Source organism: Canis lupus, chromosome 28 (genome assembly GCF_003254725.2).
Source record: "Canis lupus dingo isolate Sandy chromosome 28, ASM325472v2, whole genome shotgun sequence".
Taxonomy (NCBI): Eukaryota; Metazoa; Chordata; class Mammalia; order Carnivora; family Canidae; genus Canis; species Canis lupus.
Window position 1 is genome coordinate 25522010 of NC_064270.1, and position 24852 is coordinate 25546861.

Consider the following 24852-nt stretch of genomic DNA (forward strand, 5'->3'; position numbering starts at 1 on the left):
TTCTACTTCAGCAATGGAACATCTGGGGACCAAGCAAACTCATGAACACAGGTATTAAGGAAAGCCAGGCAACTGGAAGCACTTAGTTGCGTTAAAAATACAGAAGAAATGCTGACACTTTTACAATTTTTGTTGGCTTTTTCATAGTCTTTTTCACAGAAATTTCTACCTACAGCTGCCCAGTGGAACCCCCTCGTGGTTAAAGAACACACGTGTGACAGTAGCAGTTGAAAGTTTTACTAATAGATATGCTTACATAAGGAAAATGAGAGTTTAATCAATTAGACTATCAGTTAAAAGAAAAAGTGACATGATATACAAGCTAGCTGTCCTTAGAGATGAACTAATCAGCTCATAATTATAATATTTATGTAACTATTACACACATTATAAATAATATTTATAAGCTTGAACAGTGAGGAAGAGAGAGAGGGGGTGAAGTCTCCAGTTTCATTCAGTTGGCAAATACGGTGGACCTGTGAGTCAGACACCTGATGAGGAGAAAAAGGCCATAGAAGATGGGCTGGGAAGACAGACACCTTGGATTCAAATTCTGACCGTGCTAGAAACCATCTGTATGCCATTGTGCAACTGCTCTGAGCCTCAGTTTTGTTATTTGTAAAACAAAGATGAGAGTAATACAGAGTACCGCCCATAGAGTTGGTAAAGGCACTTTAATAAGCTAGAGGGTATTATCCTATGCAAAATGAGTCAGTCAGGGAAAGACAACTACCACATGATTTCACTCGTATGTGGAATTTAAGAAACAAAACAGATGAACTTATGGGAGAGCGTGAAATAAAAAACAAAAAAGGAAAAAAATTAAAAAAAAAAAGGAAAAAGAGAGAGGGAAACAAACTATGAGACTCTTAAAGGTAGAGAACAAACTGAGGGATGATGGAGGGGGTGGACAGTGGAGGGGTTAGACATGTGATGGGTCTTAAGGAAGGAGGGCACCTGTTGTAATGAGCACTGGATGTTGTATGTAAGTGATGAATCACCGAATTCTACTCCTGAAACCAATAGTGTCTGTTAAGTAACTAGAATTCAAATAAAAATTTGAGGGAAGAAAAATGGGCTTTAATAAGATAGGTTTATAAAGTACAAAGGCAGTAAGAACTAGTAGTAACTACAGCCATAACCGCTTTTTATTTTTTTTAATTTTTTTTTTTAATTTTTATTTATTTATGATAGTGAGAGAGAGAGAGAGGCAGAGACACAGGCAGAGGGAGAAGCAGGCTCCATGCACCGGGAGCCCGATGTGGGATTCGATCCCGGGTCTCCAGGATCACGCCCTGGGCCAAAGGCAGGCGCCAAACCGCTGCGCCACCCAGGGATCCCCATAACCGCTTTTTATTGAATAGTCCTGCCCTCAAACAGCTTACCCTGCAGAGAGGAGGCTGATCCAGAAACAAGTGCCTACAAGAGGGTAAGACTGTTGTGTAATGTACCGAGTGAGATGGGTGTTGGGAGAAAATCATCGAAGACTGCTGTGCAGGGGAGTCAGGGAGACATCGCAGAAGAGGGGCACTTATATTTAAAGAGGAGTAGGTCTTTCTTAAGCAGATAGTTCTTCCTCCCACCACCCCTTCCCAGTCATTCATTCATCTACCATTTATTGAATACCTACTGTCTATCAGATAATATTTTAGGTGCCAGGTTTATGGCTGCACCTGTCATGAAGTTTATATTCTAGCAACAGGTGATAGAGTAGACAAGTATAAAGCATACAAGAATTTCAGTTGGGGGGTGGGGTGGGTAGGGAGTACCAGGAAGAAGATAAAACAGGTCTAGGGGATAGAAGATGACCTAGGGTCTGGTATTTGGAGGCAGCTTCAGCTCGGGTGATCAGGGGAGGCTTCTCTAAGGAATGGCAGGCAGGTTGAGAAATGAGTACACCAAGACTTGGGGGAAGGCTGTTCCAGGCAAAGGAACAGCACGTACCAAGACCCCGTGATGGAAAGAGCAAGTCTTCGGGGCAGAAAGGAGGCCAGGAGGACTGCTGTGAATGAGGGGGACAGATGGAGGCGACCAGGGGGCAGAGCAGGAGCTTACTCACAAAGAGCTGTGTAAGCTGAGATAAGATTTTTCAATAGGTTTTTATAATTCTGAGGTTTAAAGTCAAAACAAAAAATTCAGTCAATAACTTTTTTTTTTCTCAAACTCTTTAAAAAATACAAAGGAAGGCTGGAAATCTACCCTGCCAGTCCTTAGGCCCTAAACTTTGTTATGTAAGAACCAACACCTTCTTTAATCTATTGCCAGAACCAGATACACTTTGCATCCTAAACAAGCTGCCAAAACAAAGCAGAAAGCCAGGCTTAAACTCTCTGTTAGAGGATGTTCTAAACTTTGCAAAAACACATTTCTCTATCTTTCAAGTATGTTTATTTGGACAAGGTATACGGATATAAGCACGGATGCAAGGAGCCAGCTGCAGAGGACCAAGACAAACCAGCAAAATGATTATTTAGCAGGAGGGAAAGATAAAAGCAGTCTTAAGTATAAGCAAACATTTCTGCTGCTTCATCTAATGTTTATGAGCAAAACACGACCTCAACGTGAAGCAATGCTGAGGAGGACACAGACGCATATTTGCCACAACCATTCTGGGCTTGGTGATCAAGAAAAGTGGTAGGGTGTGCTTCCTTTTTCACTAGGGCCCCCTCACCCCAAGGCCACACCTTGGTGCCAGCAAGACTCATTCTTGCTCATGCAGACTCATAGCAGTGGCTCTGCTTAGGAAAATGGAGCTGGGATCAGGGTACCAGGACAGCATGAAGGCCATCTGCAGCTACTCTCCCATTGCAAGTCGTCTGCCTTATTGGGACACTCCACGTCCTGACACTTATTTCAGGAAGTGGGGGCTCATTCCAACCCCCCAGGAGACACCCCCAATACTCTAGAATGTCATGTAAGAGTTAAGGATGTACATTTTTCATTTATGATCTACAAGTTCTTTCTTTTGAATGGATTATTTTCAACAAAGATGTTGAGAACATCATAACTTTGGGTCAAATCTTAGTGTTGGTATGCTTTTTAGGATATTAAATCCATGTGGTACCTTTAGTATGTGGGGTATAGCAGAACTTTAATTTCTGGGCATCATGAAGAAAAATTTATAAAGCTCCCCCATTCCAAATTCTACAATACATAGATCTACTTTCCTATATTCTTAAGATTCTTCTGGTAGTCCCCAAACATTAAAAGCTGCTTTCATGGGGATTGGATTTGTCCTTTTGAAAAAATTACAGACTATGTGAACACGGCATGTGAGCTTCTCACAGACCAAAATCCTGGTAGTCTTTCTTTCTATGGGAATCATCGACGTTCACTCATTTATTCAACAACTACTGAGCAACCAATATGGGTAGACACTGTGCTATGTCCAGAGAAGACAACAGACCTAAAATACTAGCATTCTCTGTGCTCATGGGCCTTAGGTCTAGTGAAGGAAGGGGCAAATTCTAATAATGAGACAGTATTTCTAAGAGAGCACATGATATCCAAGAATGGACTCCAACAAGTAAGAGGCATTTCCAGATATGTTTGGCCAATACCAAGTGCCACCTCCTACTACTCCCCAACTGGCTGGGCTTGGGGGAGTCCTCCCCAGACTAGCCTGTCTCATCTTGTTTGGTGGTAGCTCCAGAAGTCATAGTACTCAGTGCAATGTACCATGTTCTTGGAGAAACGCCATGAAACTGTAACACATATAACTTGTTTGCAATAGAACTATTTTATGGGGTTATGAATGTATACTTGTGAAATTTAAAGCTATAATTGGAACATGGGTCCACCCAAAGAAGTAAAGTGGAACTATGAAAAATTAGCTCTTTTAGATGTTTTATATCAGTGTTTGCTACAACTTCATTCGCTATGTAACCTGTTAACCTTTGAGAGCAAACCAGCAGCAGCACATCCTAAAGGTGTAAGAAAAATTGTAAAAGAAAAAAATTCCAGCCATGGACTTTTTTGTTATCTGTGAGCTGGAGAAAGGCTGTGACTGTTCTATTTCACTGACAAAAGAAACCCAATTTCTAGAAGATCAGAAAGTTTGAGACTTATTGGTACAGAAGGGGAAAGGAAAAGAGAAATGAAAGCTCTCAGTTGCAGGTTCCAAAAGAAAAACCCAAACAGGCGTGCCCAGATTTACTCAAAGCCCACGTATCAAAAAAACCTATATTTGCAGACTTGATAAGTTATGGGTAATTATTTGCTTTATAAAGTGGGCTATTATGTGAGATTCCTTTCTAAAAAATATTATCTTCCTGGGATGCACTTGGGATGAGATTCACTTTAGAGAAGTCTAACTACTATACAACCAAGGCACTGTATCAAACAAGGCTCGTAAGGGATCACGATGGGGACAGCCAGGAGCAGAAGAATGTATATCCAGAACAGTGTTTAACCCCTGCTCCTCGGCCCAGGCTGGGACATGACTTCAAACAGAAGCAGAACAAAACAGAAACCAACATGGTCAGGGCTAAGTATTTGTCCTGTCACTGTTCCTTTGACTCAGCCACTGTCCCTTGGGTCTGATCTCCCTCCTCATAGACCTCTCTTCCTCTCTGTGGCAGTTGGCCTCAAAAGTGTTTTTTTGACAGTGGTTCAGCTGGTGTGTGATTTTGCCTGGCAGGGAACACCTGGCAACACCTGGAGACATTTTTGGTTGTCGTAACTGGGGAAGGAGGGTTACGGTCAGTTTTGAGTAGAGGCCAGCAGTGCTTGCTAAACACCCCATAGGACAGTCCTCCACAACAAAGAATCATTCTGCCCAAAATGTTAATAATGGTCTGAGGCTGAGAAACTCTGGTCTACAGAAGGCAAAATCATGATCATCCCTCTACAGAGCTGGGATGCAGGGATAGAGTATTTTGGACTTTTCCATCCTTTTAAATAAGCTCTTATTTAGTTGGAGGGAAAAACCTGTAAATCTGATGTCCTGATATGATAGTCCCTGAATCAGTTGGATAAACCACTGATACAAGGGTCAGACTCATTGACACATAAAAATGGCTAAGCACCCACTTGAAAACATTTGGTCAAAACATGCATTCAAAGAACTATAACGAGACACTTGGCAAGGCCGCATACTTGGTCTTAAAAAGCCTGCTCAAAAGTAATTTATACCAATGAGCCGTGGCAAATTCACCTATTCTGTAAGTACATCGTGACTCAACAAGCCTTTTGATCCATTATAGAATGGCAACAATTATAGTTTAATGAGTTATTTTCACTTACTTGTCAGAACCTGTTTGGATAATCTAAATAACTTCACATCCTCTTAACATTCCTCATGAGACCGTCTCAGAGAAAACAGGCTCAATTTTCTTTTAAGTCTCCAATCCCAGTTAAGTGACAGATGAAGCTGCTATAGCGACCACTCTCCTGCTGGGTTTTGGCTAGACTCTTTTTCCCCTCCTTTCCAAAATCATAAATCTATTTCTTTCACAGTGGAGATTTTCCTTGTCTCATTCCTTCTTTAGAGCTAGGGTAGCATATTTAAAACTTTTTCTCTAAAAAAAAACCCCAAAAACAAAAACAAAAAAACAAACTGCAGGGCATGGTTTAAGAAGCAGGTTTTTAGGAAAACTATTTTCATCCTGAAGGCAAGAATCTCTAGGTTGCTTTCACCTCATGCTCAAAGATGGTGGGACAGGTAAGAATCAAGACTTTTCTATCTGCAGCTATAACAAAATATGAATAATACCCAAACGTTTTGCTTCCTCATTTTCATTCATGGGGAACTTTTTAAAAACCCCCACACATTTATAGTAACAGATAAATCTACTCAAGTCCCTGCACCACCAAATCCCCCAAATAGGACTCTAAAACCCTTTCACCTCAAATAGAAATTCCACAGAGCTCCACAAATCACAGACAAAACAAAACAAAAAAGAATCTGGAAACCACATTCTCCTTTCAATCTTGGGGGTAGTAGCCTGAAAAAACACAAACATTGTTAAAAGGTCAATAAAACCAGGACTCTCAAATAACCCGCCTTTCCTGCTCTTTATTCTAGCCCTGTACCAATGAAAGAAAAAAAAAAAAAAAAAAAAAAAAGCTCCGTGGTTCATTTTGTATCATTAAAAGACCCCCCAAAGTTTAAGTAAAATGTACTGCAGGTCATTGCAAGCGGCTTCTGTGGCCGGCACCCAGCAGAGCACATCTGGATGCTCTGAGGTCACCGGGGAAGGCAGGAATTTCACGTTTGCCCTGCAAAGCAAAGGACAGATACCTCGTGCACTGCCTGCTTTACCTTCTGCGAGGGCTCCTTTTCTTCTACTTCTGCTCCTCGGCTGGGCTGAGCTGGGAACGCCTCTGGGCTTCAACCTCAGAGCACAGCAGAGGCGTGTGAAGGCCAGACCTCAGCCCCGCAGCCTGGGGCTCCCTGCCCTCCTGGGTCCCATCCGCCGGCCTCTCTCTGAACCTAAGCAAACGCAATGTGCATCTCTCTAGAGGCACAGACAGGAAAAGAGAACAGAGTGGGGCAGGCGTTCTCACGCCTCCCTCCCCTTGCTGTACTCACTAGTTAAACACACCAGCAAACCACTACGGGCCAGTCCAAGTTCCCACAAAAAGGAGGGGGGTAGGGTTTCTTTTCTTTTTTTCTTTTTTTTTTTTTAAATGCAGGTTGGGGAAAGTACCATTTCTTCACGGGGCACTCCACAATTGTCTGCATCACAGATCTGACAGTAATTGTTACCGAGGCAGAGGCTTGCGCTGAAACGGGATTCTTAATGCTTTTTTAAGTTTCTTTCTCGGGTTTGGGATGATGGAAAGGTGTTCAAGCGAACACAGCTATCAAACAGCTGGCTATCTCCTTCGAGTCACTGCTTTTGAGGCACATATTATGAAATCCTTTATGGAGTAAAATTGAGAGTGACTTGATTTTGATTCCCATCAGCTATTCAGAATTTTCTGATTTTCATGGTCATATACACACATACACACACATTTTTTTTTAGGGAAATGTGACCAAAAAATGACTTTGCTTATCAAGTTTCCTTGATTCATATTTCTGGTACACTTTGTGTTCTTTTATTGCAGCCAAAAAGAAAAAAAAAATCAATAGGCACCTTCTATATTCCAGGCACTTTCTGCAATCTCATTGCCAACTAAACCATTCTGCAGAAATCCCAGATGAGCCAGTGACAGAAGGTGAAGCCACAGGCTATTCATATATGTGAACAGAGAGGAGGAGCCAGAAACCTTCTACTGTGATAGCACAGCACTTTCTGTGTAACCCCTTTCTTAGGACTGGGGCAGTGTTCTGTTACAATTCTTGTCATTTTTAATATGACTAAAGTGATTTAGGGAAATTTTTCATGCAGACTGTTTGCCCCGATAAAATGAGCTAGTAAAAAACACCCCTTGTGTTCATGAGGAATCTCTCTAAGCTGGTTTGGAAGCAATTCCCAATATCAGTGAAGAAATGTAAGGCTTTTAGCAATAAAGCAGTGCTTCCAAAACACTGGATTGCACATTACAATAATTAGAGGGTATTTTTTTTTAGCACATTTTTCTTTCAAGGAGTCACAAGCCTCCATGAATGTGCCTTTACCACACCCTTGTTGGGCCAGTTTCTCCCAGTGTGATCTGTGGAATGATCACCAGAATCACCCAGAGCAGGGTGGCATGTTTACATGCAGTTCCTGGGCCTAGGCCTGGACCCCCTTGAATCACAATCTCTGGGTGTGGCCTGGGAATACACACTTTAAACCAAGTATCTAGGTGATTCTCAGGCACAGCAGTTTTAGGATGCCAGCCTTAAAACCTTGGCAGTCAGGGACTATGCCTTTTACTTTGTGATCCTAGAACTTTGTCCCATGTTTGGGATATTAGCAGGTAGTTAGATGTTTGACAGAGGTGGGAAGGAGTCCGTTCTTACGAAGGAAAAGGGGAAACTCAGTTGGGCTTTCAGTCATGGCCGGAAATACTGGAACTTCAGAATTGGGATCACTGATCCCCAGATTTTATCTTTCTACTCTCCTCTATTTGGAGGATTGGCCCCTTTCAGATTTTGACTACCTATCTTCTAAGACGGGGAGAACAAGGATGGTTTATCTTCAAATTTACCAAGCAAATTGCCAAATTTGTGACTTTCCAAGTAAAAGGGGCCAGGAAATAATCACCATGTGGAGTCAAGAGGTTTGAGAAGTCAGCCTGGTTGGACAGTCCTTGTGAAGCAATAACGAGAGGCCTTTCCTGTTGACCTGCCTCTTGCAGATGCATATGGATATGATTTGGGGAAAGAAAATAAAGAATCAAAGGGTGGGCACAGGGATCTGTTTGAGGTGATTCCAGATTCTAACCATGGGATGCCTGCCGCTTTGAGTTTTGCTGCAGGGCCATGAAAATAGGTAGTTTATAAATTGTTTGCATTTGTAAGGCCACTCCAAAGTGTCCTTTTGGGAAGGAATTACTATAGTGGTTCATTTCCGCCAGGATGTATGGGCCCCAGCTCTAACCGTCATTCTTCCTAAATAGCTGGCAAACTCGAAGCAGGTCCATCTGCTGGAATTGGCATAACATCCCTCACAAGGTGGGAAGCCTTGAGGTCCAGGAAGCAAGTACGTTCAGGTGGAAAACAACGAGAAGGAAGCCTGTTCCCAAAGGACAGGCAGGAGGGCGGCATTGCTGCCTGCGGCCAAGAGGACCAAATGCTCCCACGTCCCCTAGAGCATTCATCTCCTAGGCTGCGTGGAAATTTCACATCCTTACCTAGAGAAAGCTGTGCCCAGCATGGAAGTTGTCCTGGTGACTTTTGTGCCATTTTCAATGTATGCCCCCCTGCCCACCAAGATGACCCATTCTTGTGGACCAGTCCAGCTCCACAAAAGCCAGTTTACCCTATAATTATACCAAAATAATTCTAGTCCTTAATGGGAAAAATTATTTTTAATTTTAATTTTTAAAATGTATAACCAGACTACTAACAAAAATGATCTGAAGTGGAAAATAGCATACTATAAGCACGCAATTAAACCAAATAGTAAAATCAAATCACATGTTTAAATCAAAGAAACACACAAGGCTGGATAAAAAGTGACCTAAGACTTCAATAACAACAGCAAATGAAGATAATTTCCCACCACATGCCTCAAAATCCAAAGCTGACTGCTTTTCCAAAAGTTGACAAGAATGTCTTTTAAACCTGGGGTATTTACTGTGTGTGCCTCTTCCTCGGACCTCACACTACTGTGGATCCGCACTTATGTTTTGCGTACTGATATACATTGCCAAAGATTAAACTCTTTTTCTGTTCCACCTAGAGAAGGTCATGGAAATCACCCTGGAATTCACTGAACACCACCTGTGAGGCTCCTTGGACTCAATCACTTAGAAGGAGGTGTATAATCATCCTTTAGCATAAGAGCAGTAAAAGATGTGTGTTGAGCCAGAAATGGGGGCAGGCAGGTAACGGCAGGAAGGGAATGGACTAGTGCTCTGGATCCATGAGACATCGGACACATGAGCCCTTCTGAGGCCCAGGAAGGACCCTGAAGAGTAGAAAGAACAATTCTGACGGGTCATCACTTCTGTGCCCAGAGCACTGGCCAGACCAGGAGACCCATCCCATCGCTATACCGTCTAGGTAGGCTGTCTCTCTGCTGTCAGATCTGGATCATTTCTTAAGTTCAATACCACCACTGATAATCACTCTCAGACTCTGAAGATGCTGTAGTAGCCTTGGGCACTTGAGTGCTGGTGGTCACCTGGACCCTACAGGGGCTGTAGCTGTAGACCTGGACACCCTAATACTTTTAGAAATGTATATTTCATCTATCTATGGAACAAGTCCTAAATATTACACTTTCTTCCTTTTTTTTTTTTTTTAAAGATTTTATTTATTCATGAGAGACACACACAGAGAGAGGCAGAGACATAGGCAGAGAGAGAAGCAGGCTCTTTGCATGGAGCCCAATGTGGGACTCGATCATAGGACTCAGGATTACGACCTGAGCTGAAGGCAGATGCTCAACCACTGAGCCACCCAGGTGTCCCAAATCTTACATTTTCTTTTGTGGCCCCCAGTGTTGGGCCACCAGCCTAATTTCAATACTATTGGTTCACTTCTCTGGAAGGGTTACTTTCTACCATTTAGTTCACTTGTCACCCTCACCACCACCACCACAACACACACACACACACACACACACACACACACACACACGCACGCACATTTCACCAGCAATAAGCTAAACTCTCTGAAGTTAACACTGAAAGACAAAACATCGTTTTAACTCAAAATACAAATTCTTCTCAAAATGTCATTTCCAGATAAGGAAGCTCTTCCATTTGTGCTGACAGGAAATGGGGCGATTTTTTTTTTCATAAATATTGAAACTTTACTGCTTGTGAACATAGTACTTTGTTACCCTGGTGACACATTTGCTCTTTTCATTAATGGAGGAGAAAGTGGATAACTCTGGGTGAATCAGATTTTCCTCAAATCATTTATCATGCCAATGTGCTTATGCCCTACTGGGCCAATTCCAAATCCGTACATGACGGAGGGGGACAAAATAACCAAGTTATTCTTTGCAAATAAGCTGTTGCAAACAACACATCATAAACCATACGTTGAATATAAACTTGAGTTTGCTTTCCTGTACTGGGAAGATTTTATATCAGTCAAGTCATACTTTGAGATCAAGGGAAGTGTTCTGTGCAATGGCAACCTGTGGCTTCGCAAGCAAACAAAAGTTCAAATGCATGGGAAGGGGAAAAACCTGGCATACAATGTCGCAGAAAGACAGTTATTGACTTGAATCCCCGAATCTTGCCCTCTACCCACTGTTCTTCTGCTTAATAAGCTAAACCATTAAAGACTGGAAGAAAGGGCAGCCCTGGTGGCTTAGCGATTTAGCGCCGCCTTCAGCCCAGGGCCTGATCCTGGAGACCAGGGATCGAGTCCCACATAGGGCTCGCTGCATGGAGCCTGCTTCTCTCTCTGCCTGTGTCTCTGCCTCTCTCCCTTTCTGTGTGTCTCATGAATAAATAAATAAAATCTTAAAAAAATAATACTGGAAGAAAGGAGGAGACAAAGAAGGAGGAGACAAAGTACTACCCTCAGTACTGACTGTACTGTGCCAGTGGTTTTGTCTGCCTTCTTCTTCTTCTTTTTATTTTTTTCAAATCCTGCAGCCCTGAGAGGTAGTGATTAGTATTCTCATTTCACACGGAAGGAAATGGAGAATAACAGGACTCCAGCTCCCTATCACCTTGTATATCTCTGCATAGACAGATGATACGTGTGTGCGTGTATACAAATTTAATTGGGACATTATCCACATACCGTAAATTTCATCCTTTTAAAGTATACAATTCAATGGTTTTTTAGTATTCAGAGTCGTTCAACCATCACCACTATCTAATTTGAGAACATTTTCATCAACCCCCAACTCCCATAGCCATTAGGAGTCATCTTCCCCATTCCTCCAGCCCCTGGCAACCACTAATCTACTTTGTCTCTGTGGGCTTGCCTATTCTAGACATTGATGTTTCACATAAACGGAATCATATAACATGAGATCTTTTGCGCCCAGCTTCTCTCACCTGGCATCACGTTCCCAAGGTTCATTGCCGTGGCAGCGTTATCAGCACTTCATCCCTTTCTACTGTTGAGTCTCTATTGTGTTGCTATACCACATTTTTCTTTTTTTTTTTTTAAGATTTTATTTATTTATTCATGAGAAACAGAAAGAGAGAGACATAGGCAGAGGGGGGAAGCAGGAGCCCGACGTGGGACTCAACTGCAGGACCACCACCTGAGCCGAAGGCAGACGCTCAACCCCTGAGCCACCCAGGCGCCCACCACATTTTTCTTAATTCATATTTGAAAACGAACCTGTGTCTACAGTTTATTGTTAAACTACAGTTTTAAATCAGGAAAGATGACTGGTATATCCCTACGTTGGCCCTGCTTCACAGGACCTTCTGCCTATCTACTGAGGTTCAGAGTCCTACACTAGAGCTCTGTGAAGGGTGTGCTAACTGAGCCAGCTTCATCCATCTACAGTATTTTCCAAGGGCCATGCCAGGTGCCCTCATGGAGGATACAGCTGAAAAGGAGATGAGACACTGTGAGCTAGGACTGCATAGACCAGATCTGTGAGCTAGGACTGCACAGAAGTACAACAGACTCTACGAAAGGGGTCACTGACTTTCAGTGCCATTTTACACAGACAGGTAAAAAGTAAACCAAATAAGCAGCAAATGTTTATCATCCTGAAAATCGGTATAACAGGGCTGCTAGTGAGCTAGACTTTCTCCATTTCACGGGGAATGATAAATTTTGGTCCTTCAGCAAGTTATTTTGGGAAGTAATTACTCGTGTTCTGCAATGATTACTGCCAGGTGGATCATGAAGCAGTGCGTACTTTCTTATCTTCGGAGAACTGAGAAACCTGGCTTCTAACTGTGGTCTGTTACTAATCAGCCCCCAAGCTGCTGGCACTCAGTAGCCTCATCTGTAAATAGAGGTCAGTAGTAACTGCCTTGACCACTTTATAGGCCTGTTGTGTGAATTAAATATTTATGAGATCATTAGCAAGTGTTAAAAATATTATACAAGAGCAGGATATTGTGGTGTTTCACTGTCCCCCGAGACACGGACCATCTCAACCAACATTACCAGGATTCCTTGATTCCTTTTCCTCTCCCTAATCCTCAAAAACATTTGGGTTCAGAGTCAAGTCGAAGTATGAATTCCTTTGAGCACAGTGGGAATAAGAAGAATGCAATCAGTTTTCAGTGAGAACATGGGTTGCTGTTTTTGCTTTGCATGTGTATGACCTACACCAAGGAAGAAATGGGCAGCTGGCATTTCAGTCTTTTTTTTTTTTTTTTAAAGATTTTATTTATTCATGGAGACAGAGGGAGAGAGGCAGACATAGGCAGAGGGAGAAGCAGGCTCCCTGTGGAGAGCCTGATGTGGGACTCAATCCTGGGATTCCAGGATTGCACCCTGAGCCAAAGGCAGATGCTCAACCACTGAGCCAGCCAGGTGTCCCTCAGCCTGTCTTTTTAAGTGACATCTATGATGGTCACAGACTATCATGCAAGTGCCATAGGGTAACCACATTTCTTCTCGATACATAACAGATTAGCCCAGAACAAGACCAGCCCACTGCTCACAGCTCTTATGGCATAACATGCTAAAATACCTGTGCCAAAAGGAAAGAAGGGGCCTCCATTTTATAATGTGAATTAGTTTCACAGGAACATCATAAACATTTGTTCCTGGAGTTTATGAATAAGCAGTCAAAAAGTTTAACAAAACAAAGCCTCAGAGAATCAAGGACAAGGATTTAGTTGAATTGTGTTATGATTCCATTTCCTCCAGTGTAGGAGTTCAGCAGGAGGGGTCTAAAAGCAAATCTAAACCCTGTCCTTGTGTCCATCCATTGGACAGACAGGACAGCATAACCCAATAGGTGTGTATGGGAAGGCATCAAAGGGGCAGAGGACCTGCCTTGGGCTGCCTGTGAGGGTCTCCCTCTCACACTGTGCAGGACAGGCTGACCCATCACCCGCTTGTCCCCAGAGGGCACACACACCACATAAAGACACATGCCACCAGCTTTTCTGGAAAGAAGGACACCCAAGACAGGAGGATTGATTTTCCTGGGTGTAGTGACGTGGGGAAGAAGGGAAAGGAAAGAATATGAGACCCAGGCAGGAAAAGCAGAGCCCCACCTTCCTCCTCTAAGAATGCCCACACTGCAAGAGGAAGGCTCTGGGGGCTGTAGTCTAGCGGTGCCTGCCCAGGGAGGCCCTATCTGCAGAGGGAGCCAAGCTCCCTGGGGATGAAAGCATTTGTCTTGAAGGAATCAGTGGAGTGCTGGGTAAATACAGAGCCCCTGGCAGAAGGGAATTGTGTAAGAGAGCAGAGAGACTGCTGATGGAAGAGCCCAAGACCAGGGGGAGGGGACAGGGGACAAGCCCTTGGTCTGCAGATGGAATAGCCCAAGATCAGGGAGAGGGGACAAGGACCAAACCTTTTTTTTTTTTTTTTTTAACCCTCAACACTTCTGGTTCCAGCCTGACATTTTTTTCCCCCCTGGTGCTACTTTCATTTTGGAATTTTCTATGTTGCTGTTTTCTTTCTTTATGAAGTTGGCAAGTAACCACATTCCTGTGCCCAAGAAAGGAATTTTGATGGAGTCAGAAATCCCCAAGGGCCATTCACCAAAGATGGAAGGAAATTCCTACCAAAGAGATGCCCAATGTCTGCTGACATCTGGGATCTAAGTCCGAAGTCTTATGTAGCTTCCTGTACTATTAGTCTGCTAAAGCAGGAGGAGGAGAGAGGAGTGGTTGGGGGTGGGAAGAAACAGGGAGGAAGGTTGCTTCAGAGGAGACTTTTGAGGTACAGATGGGGATAGGAGGCTATTGGCAAACTCGAGTAATTTGCACTAATTTGATTCTGGACTTAATTAGGAGGCAGGTTGTAAACATCTTCAGAACGCTCCTGAATTTATAGGTTTATTAGCATAAGCTTTTAAAGATGTGCCATTTATAGCAAGACCTCTCAAAAAAAGAGAATCTTGTTGCTGAAAACAAATTTGAAAGCTAGCTAATGATAAATCATGCTACAATTTGAGTGTATGCTACATGCCAGTTTACAGAAAAACCTCTCCAGGAGAAAGAACTGCTGACTCTGAGCCCTTAGACCTAAGACGTGAGAATTACAGAGCTCAGGTCCCAAGAGCCAAAGAAACTTGAAGTCAAGAAGTCCAAGGCCTGGATTCACATATATATTTTTAATGCCTGCACTGAAAAATTAAGGCTCAAAGAAGTTGAGAGACTGGCCTGAGGTCCCACAGCTGGGAATTCCAGAGCCAAGAGTAGGTCCCTGATTCCCTCTCACGTGGAGCCCTTTTCATGAAAACACATGAAGACACTCCTCCCCAGCCCATCAAGCCAAAGCTTCCTTGGGCATCTGGAGACATCTCAGGTGAAAGCACCCAGAGAGGAGGCTATAGGGCACCCCTGATGCTTAGTGAGGGTCACTGGATGACACTTCTATAAGTCCCCAGCTTTACCAGAGTACATGTGAAGGGTGGCCCAAAGGATATATCTGCAAAAATTCTCTGGAACCTGTGAATGTTTGGAAAAAGGGTCCTTGCAGGTGAATAATTAAGCTAAGGATCTTGAGATAGATCATCCTGGATTATCTGGGTGAGCCCTAAAATCCAATGACAAGTGTCCTTCTAAGAGCAAAGCAGAAGGAGGGGTGACACAGAGAGAAGACACAGAAGGAAGGTCATGTAAACATGAGGGTAGAGATCAGGGTCACGTAGCGAGAGGCCACCATAACCTGGAAGGGGCAAGGGAGATTCCCCTTGAGAGCCCCTGGAGGGAGTGTGGCCCTGCTCACACCTCGGGTTTGGACTTCTGGCCTCTAGAACTGTGAGAGGATAAGTTTCTGTGGTGTTAAAGCTCCCGCTGTTAGAGCAGGTACAGGAAACTGTACAATCTCTATGGATAAAATCAATCAGAAAAAACAACAGTAACAGAAAAATAAGGATCACAGAATGGAGAAGCAAAATGTGGTATATCCATATAACGGACCATTTTTCAGTCTTGAAGGAAATTCTGGAACATGCTACAACATGGATGAACTTCGAGGACATTATGCAAAGTAAAATAGCCAGTCACACACACACATAAATACTACATGATTCTACCTATATGAGGTGCCAAAGTAGTCAAATTCATAAAGACAGAGAATAGGATGGTTGATGTCGAGGTCTGAGGGGGAGAGGGGGATGGGGATTTACTGTTTAGTAAGTATATAGTGTTTCCATTTTACAAGACGTAAAGCGTCATGGAGATGGATGGTGGTGATGGTTGCACAACAGTATGGATATATTTAATACCAATGAACTGTACACTTAAAGATGATTAAGATGGTAAATTTCATGTTATGTGCATTTGACCACATATTTTAAATAGAAGGGGGAAAAAAATCCCAAAAGGCAAGGATCACAGCCTTTATAAATTCACAATCATAATGTTTCAATGATAGGGTCTGAGAATGAAGTCATGGGAGGAGGGCAGTCTTGAGATCCATCCTGTTTTATATTGGTACCCAAGCCAAGCTGACTCAGAAAGGGTCACGTGTCAGTGTGCTACACAGGCAGGACATTTTTCTAGATCACACCCTTCTGGGGAGGTCGGCATGCCTGCTGGGTGGGTCTTGACTCTACTATGAGGCCCCAGGCGCTGTGTGGAAAGCTTCCATGGACTTCCACCTTACAGACAGATGGCCCTCGCTGAAATTGGAAGCCAGTCTGGTGAGAAGCTCCTGCAGCTACAGTGAACACCCCCTTCAGGGGGAGGGAACGGGAATAAGCAGATGTTTCTTCAAAGTGCCATGTTCTTGGACCTAGTGTATTTTTCTCAATCCTTCTCATGGTGGCTGAACTAAATCTGAAGTAATCTACAGCAGCCCCCTGCCTACTACCTCCCCAACTCTTTTTGGGGAACATTTCCATACATGGACTGAGACAGCTGTTTTGGCCCGCATCTACTGTAAACGTGGCTGGCTCAAATCTGAGGACTACGCTCGGTGTCTTCCCACTGTTTTTCCTACAGCCAAACATCTGGGAGATGGTTCTGATATTTTATTACTGTTTTAAAATGCAATTTCCCGATTGCTCCCAACTCAATGGGTTTATTTCTGTCTTACACAGATCAAATTTGGGACTCCAAAGGAAATGCTATGGGGCCCTACTCAGAGCTCTGGAGAAGGATGAGAGATGTTCAGGGGACAAGTGGTTGGGGGCACCTACCACTGCACTTTGAGTCTTGGGATCTGACCACCTGGACTTCATGCTGGACTCTGGATAGCACACAACCATCTTCTCCAATAGCTTTCCTACAGAGGTGCTTCACCGAGGGCCAAAAACCCAGCATTTGACCACACTTGGGCCAACTACTAAAACCACTGGAAAGACCATGAAAACTTCTCCTCCCACCCAACTATGTGTGGAGGGTGGGTCTCCCTTGCATCAGTACTTTCAAAGTTCTATGCACTGAGTTCTGCAGTCGTCTCCTGTCTCTACCCTCACCCCCTTTCCAAACATTTTTTTTTTTAATTTGAGGTAAAATTCACATGCCATAAAATTGACCATTTAAATGTGAATAACCCTGTGGCATCTAGGATAGTCACAATGTTGTGCATTTATTACCTCTATCTTGTTCTAAAACATGTCATCACTCCAGCTGGGTCTCAATGGTTATTCTTATCCCACCCCCTACCCCCCAACACCCAGGCAACCACCAGTCTGCTTTCTGTCTCTATGGGTTTATCTCTTCTGGATATTTCATCTAAATGGAAGCAAACCATATGTACCTGAGCTGAAACCAAGAGTCAGATGCTTAATGACTGAGCCACTCAGGTCCCCCGTGCATTCCTGACACAGCAGTGTGATCCAGTCACATTCAGCTCCAACTGCAATCACTTCAATGGCTTCCCACCATTCTTAGGATAAAGACCAAAGTCCTGACTATGACTCTCGAAGTCCTCATGCTCTGAGCCCTCCCCACTCCCTTAGCATCATCTCTCACACCTGCCCTCCTGTCCATCTGACTTTTTTTGTTTGTGCTGTGCTTGTCCTCACTTCTGGGCCTCTGTGGGGGCTGCTCCTTTTTGGAACCGCCTTCCCCTGGGTAAAAGACAACTGCCTGAAACAGTCACTTCCTTATCTCCCAAATCTAATTAGCTACACTAGGTCCTAGCACAGAGCCAACACTGGCCCTTCTGTGTTTCCTGGAAAGAAAGGCACCCCAGAGCTTGCCGTGGGATTAGGAAAGCTATGCTAGACCTCGCTGCATAACCCCACAGACGCTGCCCATAGACACAGGGGGGCCTCTCAGATTTATGTGCAGTGTCTCTGAAACACACCCTGCTGGGAGGTTTGAATATGGTTATGTGGATTTGGTGCCCCGTCTGTCAAAGCTGTAGGACCAGTTGGTCGCCTTCCCAGCTGCTAGGCATCCTGACTTACCTCTGCCCAGAACACATTCTCCACCCTGAAACATGGGACAGATATGAGGTAATCTCTTTTGTTTAAAATTTTTTGTTGTTTTTGTTAAATCAGATCTTGTTAACTAATGCCCCACAGGCCAGGGAGAAGTGGGGCAGTGACTCCCTCTGAACTCTGGCCCCTAAATCCACAGTTTGGGCTCTGGTCCAAGAGGGGGCTCTGCTCAGCCCAGAGGCAGCAGTTGGTGGGGGTGAGGTGCGGGGGTGAGGCACTGCTGAGAAAGCAGGAACCAGGCTCTGTGGCTTGAGACATTCACACCTGAACCTGACAGGTTTGAGCTCAGCCCAAGCCACAGGGCGTTCTGGGTCACACAGGATGTGGTTTTTTTAAGGGTGGGGAAGTGTATGCCTTCACCTTTCACCCACCCTTCCTTTGCTTCAGTACTTTGCCCCTGCTCCGAGTCTGTAGACTCTCACAAGCACACACATACATGCAAGAGCGCACATGCACACGCACAGACACCTGCTCCCACACAGGTACATGTGCATGCGTGTACAGGTCACACACTGATGCACAGACACACACACAGGCACACATTGGCTCTAATACGCTCTCCGTTTCCTATTTTCTGACTTCTAAAACTAAAAGTAGTCTCATAAAACCCTTCCTTCTCCATAATTCCTCCTAGTCCCTCTATCACTTTTGATAAACTCCCCATCATTCCAATGTCGCATGAACATTTAGTAGAAACTGCCTGTGAAGACAATCCGACGCGTAAAATCTCAACAAATACTTTCTTTCCTCCAGAGGTGAAGATGAAAAAAAAAAAAAAATGGAACAAGAGCCTCTTTTGTGTTTTTGAAGAGTCTGAGGAAAATGATGGTAGCTTTAACGGGAGCCTGGCTGTCACTTACCTCCAGGACTTTCCCTGTGATAAACTGGTGACAGGCTTCGCATTTCACCCCAAAGAGCCCCTGGTAGTCCTTTTCACAGTACGGAGCGCCATCCCTGCAACACAGAAGGGTGTTCAGCTCCTGAGAGGGGGTCAAGGGGGCAGGGAAGACACCAGGACCATAATTCTCTGAGCCCTTCTCCACGGAATGGTAGCAGACCATATTTCTCCCCCACCCAGCCTTCACAGGCCTGGAGATCTGGTCAGACATGATCCCAATGCAGGAAACCAGACGATGTGGACGGAGGGCTGTTTCTCTGGGCTATGCAGAAATTACAGCCGAATCACCATACGATTAGCACTGCTGCTTCCCTGTTGTCTCAGAACTAACTAGCAAAAGTGCTGGCACCATTCCCCTTCCTCACCAGGCCAGATGGGCGTCAGATGTGGTGTCAGGGTTCACCCTCCTCTGAGGAGGCCCCAGGGCCACCTTCCCCTCATCGCCTCCTTGAGCTCACATGCCAGCACCTCCTGGCAGCGCTGAGACGCCATGTCTTCAGCCCTCAGGAGGCCCGAGGGGTGCAGGGCCGTCTCATCCAGCCTCTCAAGACCTCCTTAATTTACCTCAGAGCACAGTAAAAATGTTTTCTATGTGTGCCATTAAGTGGAAAAGTCAAAAAAGCACCACTGTACACAGCCTTCCGGGTTACTTTAAGAGCTGAGCATTTCCTCCCTCCTTCTTACTTTAGTTGTGCATCAAGAAATCACCTGTGATGTGTCTTCCTTCTGATATAGGTGTTTTGGCTTCTCCCTGACATGCCGACTTAGATTTCTAGGGGGTGGGGCCCATGCTATTTTTTTTGTTTCACTCTATTCTTAAATTATTATTAAATTCACTTTATTTTTTTTTTTTTGAGTAGCTAATATAGCATAGAAAGTTTTATAGGGGAAAATTTTCCCTCATTGCCACTGTACCCCCATATTCATTCCTTTTTTTTCTTTAAAGGTAACCACTGTAACTACTTTCTTTAAGCTACATTAAAAAAAAAAAAAAAAAAAACAGAACAATACAACACTCCACTTTGGATATTATCCACACAAGCATCTGATTCTAATATGAGCCCCCTCCCTGGGTGGGTGTTTTTTGTACATTGGTCCTCATGGGCTCAGGGTTTAGACCCTATGTGGTTTTTTAGGGTGGGGGAGTGTCTACAAATACATTCAAGTCCCCTTCCCGAGAGCAGGGCCCACTGGACCCCTGGGCCTTGCCTCCAGCCTTACTTGCTGATGTACTCTCCGGTGAGAACCTTCCCACAGGACTTGCATTTAAAGCACCCCAAGTGCCACTGCTTTTCCAGGGCCAGCAGGGCCTGCCCATTCTTGATATCTCTTCCACAGCCAGCACAATCTAGAAAAGAGCAGAGGCCAGCAGTTACCCCACGTTTGTTTTGCTAAATCCAAGCATGCAGGTCCCAGTGTGCGCCCATCCCACACTCAACAAATATCTACTTAAGCACCGTGTCATTCCACTCTCCCTCCCTGCGCCAAGTCTTTCGTAGCCTCACACAGCATGGAAACGTCGTGAACCTCAGTGGATCCAAGGGCATGGATGTCCTTCATCCGTTTATTTCCTTGGGGGTTAAATACCCTCTGAGCTCCAGCTGGCCCAGAGAATATTTAATTACGTTGTCTTGGCTGGGATTTCCAGAAAGCTCTCATATGCCTTTATTAATTGAGGGCACGTGTGAGTCGCTAAGTACCTCATGCTGGATGCCTCACTTAACAATATAGATGTGATTCCTGGAAAGCTGCCTATGAATCTCATTTTACTACACAGGACTCTACCTCCTTATCATCCTAAACCAGACTTCTGAAGAGTTGTGACCATCAGTTTAATAGCCCTTAATCCCTTAGCTTTAAATCCTCCATGGCAGCCTCCTGTGACATAGACAAAGGACACAGGGCTGGCTTCTTTGAGGTAAAGGGAGTGGGCTCAACAACTTGTTGGCCCGTCATGTGACCCAGGCCCCGTCTCCCCTCTTTGAAGCCTTGGTTTCCTCACATGGAAGCTGGGAAGTTCTTAGTGACTGTCTCAAGCCTCCAAAGAGGATTCAATGAAATAATGGTTATTAGCACTGGGGCCGGCACATGGGAAGCAGCCCTATAAATGTTTCCTATTATAACTGTCACTATTATGATTACTAAATACTCCATTGTTAGGGAAGTTAAATATTTAAAAGAACTCAGAAGAATGTAAATTGATGCAACCTTTTTGAAAGCAACATAAACTTCCACAGACATTTAAAATCAATGTGGCTGAGCAAATGAAACACAGCATCGCCGGGAGGTTGGCCATCATGTCCCCTGTTGATTGTAAGAAACACTCATGGAATAAAACAATGCCGGGACGGGGCCACTGGCTGTGCAAAATGATGAAACACCTCCCCCTTCCGACTGCATGTGTGACTGCTGCTCCTTTACCAGTGACAGTCCTAGACCAAAAATTTTTTTTTAAGGCTATTTATTCATGAGACACACAGAGAGAGGCAGAGACATAGGGAGAGGGAGAAGCAGGCTCCTCAGGGGGATCCTGATGTAGGACTTGGTCCCCAGGACCCAGGATTATGCCCAGAGCCAAAGGCAGACGCTCAATCACTGAGCCACCCAGGCATCCCTAGCTCGACTTTAACTCTCTCTCCTCCTGGAAAAACTGAGATGCCCAATCACTGACCTGCTCCTGCATCTTGACAGTACCTAGTCCATAACTGCTCCTGCTGCCTTGACTCCTTAATACCAGCCAGTAAGACCTCTATCCCCTCAGTTCCCCCACAGATGCTCCTGACTCCCCTGGTCTTCTCCCTTGCTACAGTTTAAGTTCACTTGATTGTCCTCCTGCCCTTCTGTTTGACTACTGGTGTGTTTCCAGTGATCTTTGGTCAGTGCATATTTTTTTAAAAGATTTTATTTATTTATTCATGAGAGACACACAGAGAGAGGCAGAGACACAGGCAGAGGGAGAAGCAGGCTCCCTGTCCAGAGCCCCATGTGGGACTCGATCCCAGGACCCGGGATCACATCCTGACCCAAAAGCAGACGCTCAACTGTTGAGCCACCCAGGTGTCCCTGGTCAGTGGGTATTAATGCACCTTTACATCTAGCAACTTCATAGCTAAGATTTTTAGTCTACAAATAAATTAGCAAAAGTGTGTGTATGTGCTATGTGTCCATGTACGTATTCCCTGAAGAAAATGAATTTATTTCCTGCCGTACTTTTGTAACAAAAAAACTGAAAATAGCCTATGTGGAATTAATGAGAAGCTAGTTAAATTACTTATGGTATAGTCAGTAGTGGAATACTGTGTACTGTTGAAAAGAACAAGGTCAATTTGTGTGCTGACATGGAAAGATATCCAAGATAGGTTAAGTTAAAAAAAAAAAAAAAAAAGCAACCTGTGGAATAGTATGCATAGCAGAAGCTCATTTATAAAAATTGAGTAAAGGGTATAGATGTGTTTGTACACATGCTCGTATATGGAATAAAAGACTTCTTGAAAAAATAATTGAAACTCCTAAGATATTTTCTTCTGTGAAGGACTTTTCACTTCACATCCTCTGTTGCTTGGATTTTTTGTTGTTGTTACCATGAGAATGTCAAAAAAAGAAAAAATTGAATAAATATTTCTAAGGTTAAAATATAATTGCTAGACAAGTTCTAGATTATTGCAGGTTAGAACTTCTGTAAGTATTGCCCACTATTAGCTGAGCGGGGCTTATATGATCACAAAGCATGATTATTCTTTTTTAAGCTGGAGTTAACATTTCTCAGCATCTCAACAAAAATCTTATAAAGTGGATCTCACATCTGGTAGTTAACTATAAGGATAAGAATGGAAGGCCTTGACATTTGCTCACAAATACAATATTTAAAGGTTACGAGCACTGGATGAGTTTAAGATGAATTGACAGTTCTTAATCCAGTTTGAACTGAATTTGTTTTTCATTCTTCTGATTAGGTCAAGCCACGAGGTGGCAGTAAAGATTTAAAATAATAAGGAAGATTCTGGCTGGTAGATTCTTGAAGTCAGAAAATAAATTTGAGGGATGGCTTTCAATTTTAGAAACTGAAGACAGTTGGGCTCAGGAGGGTTGGCAGAGCCATTTGGGGTCTCCTCCTGCACAACGCTGAGATCTAGGGAGATGGAAGGCAATGCTAAGAGCCCAGGCTTCAGAATTAGGACCTGAGCATTTACTTGGGCAAGTTACTGTCTCTGTGAAATGCCAACTGTGACGAGCTTTGCAGGACACTTAGAATGATGGGATGAGCACTGGGTGTTATTCTATATGTTGGCAAATTGAACACCAATAAAAAATAAATTTATAAGAATGCTTAGTTCATGTTCGCCTCTCAGTGTGGCTCCACCTTTCTTTGGTAGGAGCAGAGGTGAGACTGGAAGGCACGTTCCTGGATGGTGAGTCTTGTTCACTTTACAAGCACATTAATGCCCAGATATCCCAGAGCTCTGAAAGCAGCTGAGACACAATTTGAGAGCGGTGACGACTTTTCTGATTGTTCTGGATGAACCAGGCACCATGTGAGGGCTTTGTAGATATGGTACCATTTATTATTCAGTCAGGTAGTCAAAATGCCTAGTGGTTTGGAAGCCTCTGACCTCATAGGTGGTGTCCCATACCTCTCAGATCCTCTGCGCCCTGCAGTGTCCCATGGAGGGCAGATGTTCATTCTGCAATTGACTTTGATAACGGTTGATAGAGAAGCAATCATGGGATGCTGAATGCCTAGAGCTAGGCAGCTGGTGAAACGGGGCTGGAAGCAGAGGCTGAGGAATGAGCCTCCTTCCTCCCAAACCTTAAGACATAAACCAAGCAAATCAAAGACCACCTCCTAGAAAGTGGAATACTGGCCCACACTGGCTGATTCAAAGTATTCTGGTATATGCCACAGAGGCTACCTACCCACTCACTCCTCTCAGGACAAAACCATAAATTCTCCACTTAAGCCTGATGTCACGCTGGGAAAAGTGGAGAAGATGCAGAGACAAAAAGATTCGTGCTGGATTGTTCATTCTTCCTGTGCTCATCCCAACTAAGCTCTTTTATAAAGTACAAAATGTCCTACTCTGTATCTTCATGGTTTTCAGCTGTTGAGAAAATTGTTTCCACATCACTGAAGCAGCTGCCGATAAATATAGAAAGCTGGTGATTGGCACCGGAATTATTGCCGAAGTCAGAAATAGGTGAATATGGAGCAGCATCAAGGAAATCAAGCCCTCTAGCAACTTGCCAGTATTCCATCAAAAACAAATAATCACCAAATGTGGCAAGAGAAAAACAACAACCATAAACACTTGTCTCAAGCCTTTCATTCTTGGTGCCAAGAGCCAAGAGAAGAGCAGGAATTTGGCTACTTATGTCTGAGTTAAACTAATACCCAATGACACACCTGGTTCCATATTTGTATCATTTTGTTCCAAGGCAATAAATATCCTTGAGGACAGGAATCCTGTCTCTTTTTTTCTTTTCTGGGGGGCATTGGGTCATGCATACCTGGGCTTTGAAAATATTTAAGTTGAAGAAGGTGAAAAATGGCTCTCAGCAAGAAAACCTGTGTTCCCAAGCTAAGAAAGATGTCCTCACTTGAACAGCTCTGAAGGTTCTATCAGAAAGGATACCTATGTTCTCCTTGGGAACTATTTCTAAGGCCAAAAATATGTCTTCCTCTGTGAAGATGCCTCTCTGGAGAAGAAGGCTGAGCAGATGGAGCTCTAGAAAAGAAAACCAGGTGATAATTAAATTCCTATCCCCACCTTCCTAGGCCTGCAGGCTTCATTCATGCCCAGAACCATTAATGAAGGTGGGCATTGCATTCACAGTAGCTACTCATCTGGGATTAAAGCTTTCAGAAAACAGAAGAGGGATCTTCCTAGTGCTTTAGGC

The 24852-nt window shown here is 43.9% G+C and overlaps 1 protein-coding gene across 14 annotated transcripts in view; it reads right to left on the reverse strand.

Annotated features, from left to right (window-relative positions):
- Positions 1–24852, reverse strand: part of ABLIM1 (actin binding LIM protein 1) — a 285038-nt gene that overhangs the window by 74001 nt on the left and 186185 nt on the right. For all 14 annotated transcript variants that reach the window (XM_049103113.1, XM_049103122.1, XM_049103120.1 and 11 more), the window contains exons 5-6: positions 20179–20305; positions 18920–19013 (exon numbers count right to left, since the gene is read on the reverse strand). In XM_049103113.1, coding sequence (XP_048959070.1) covers positions 18920–19013; positions 20179–20305 — 221 coding nt within the window. The remainder of the gene's footprint in view (positions 1–18919; positions 19014–20178; positions 20306–24852) is intronic.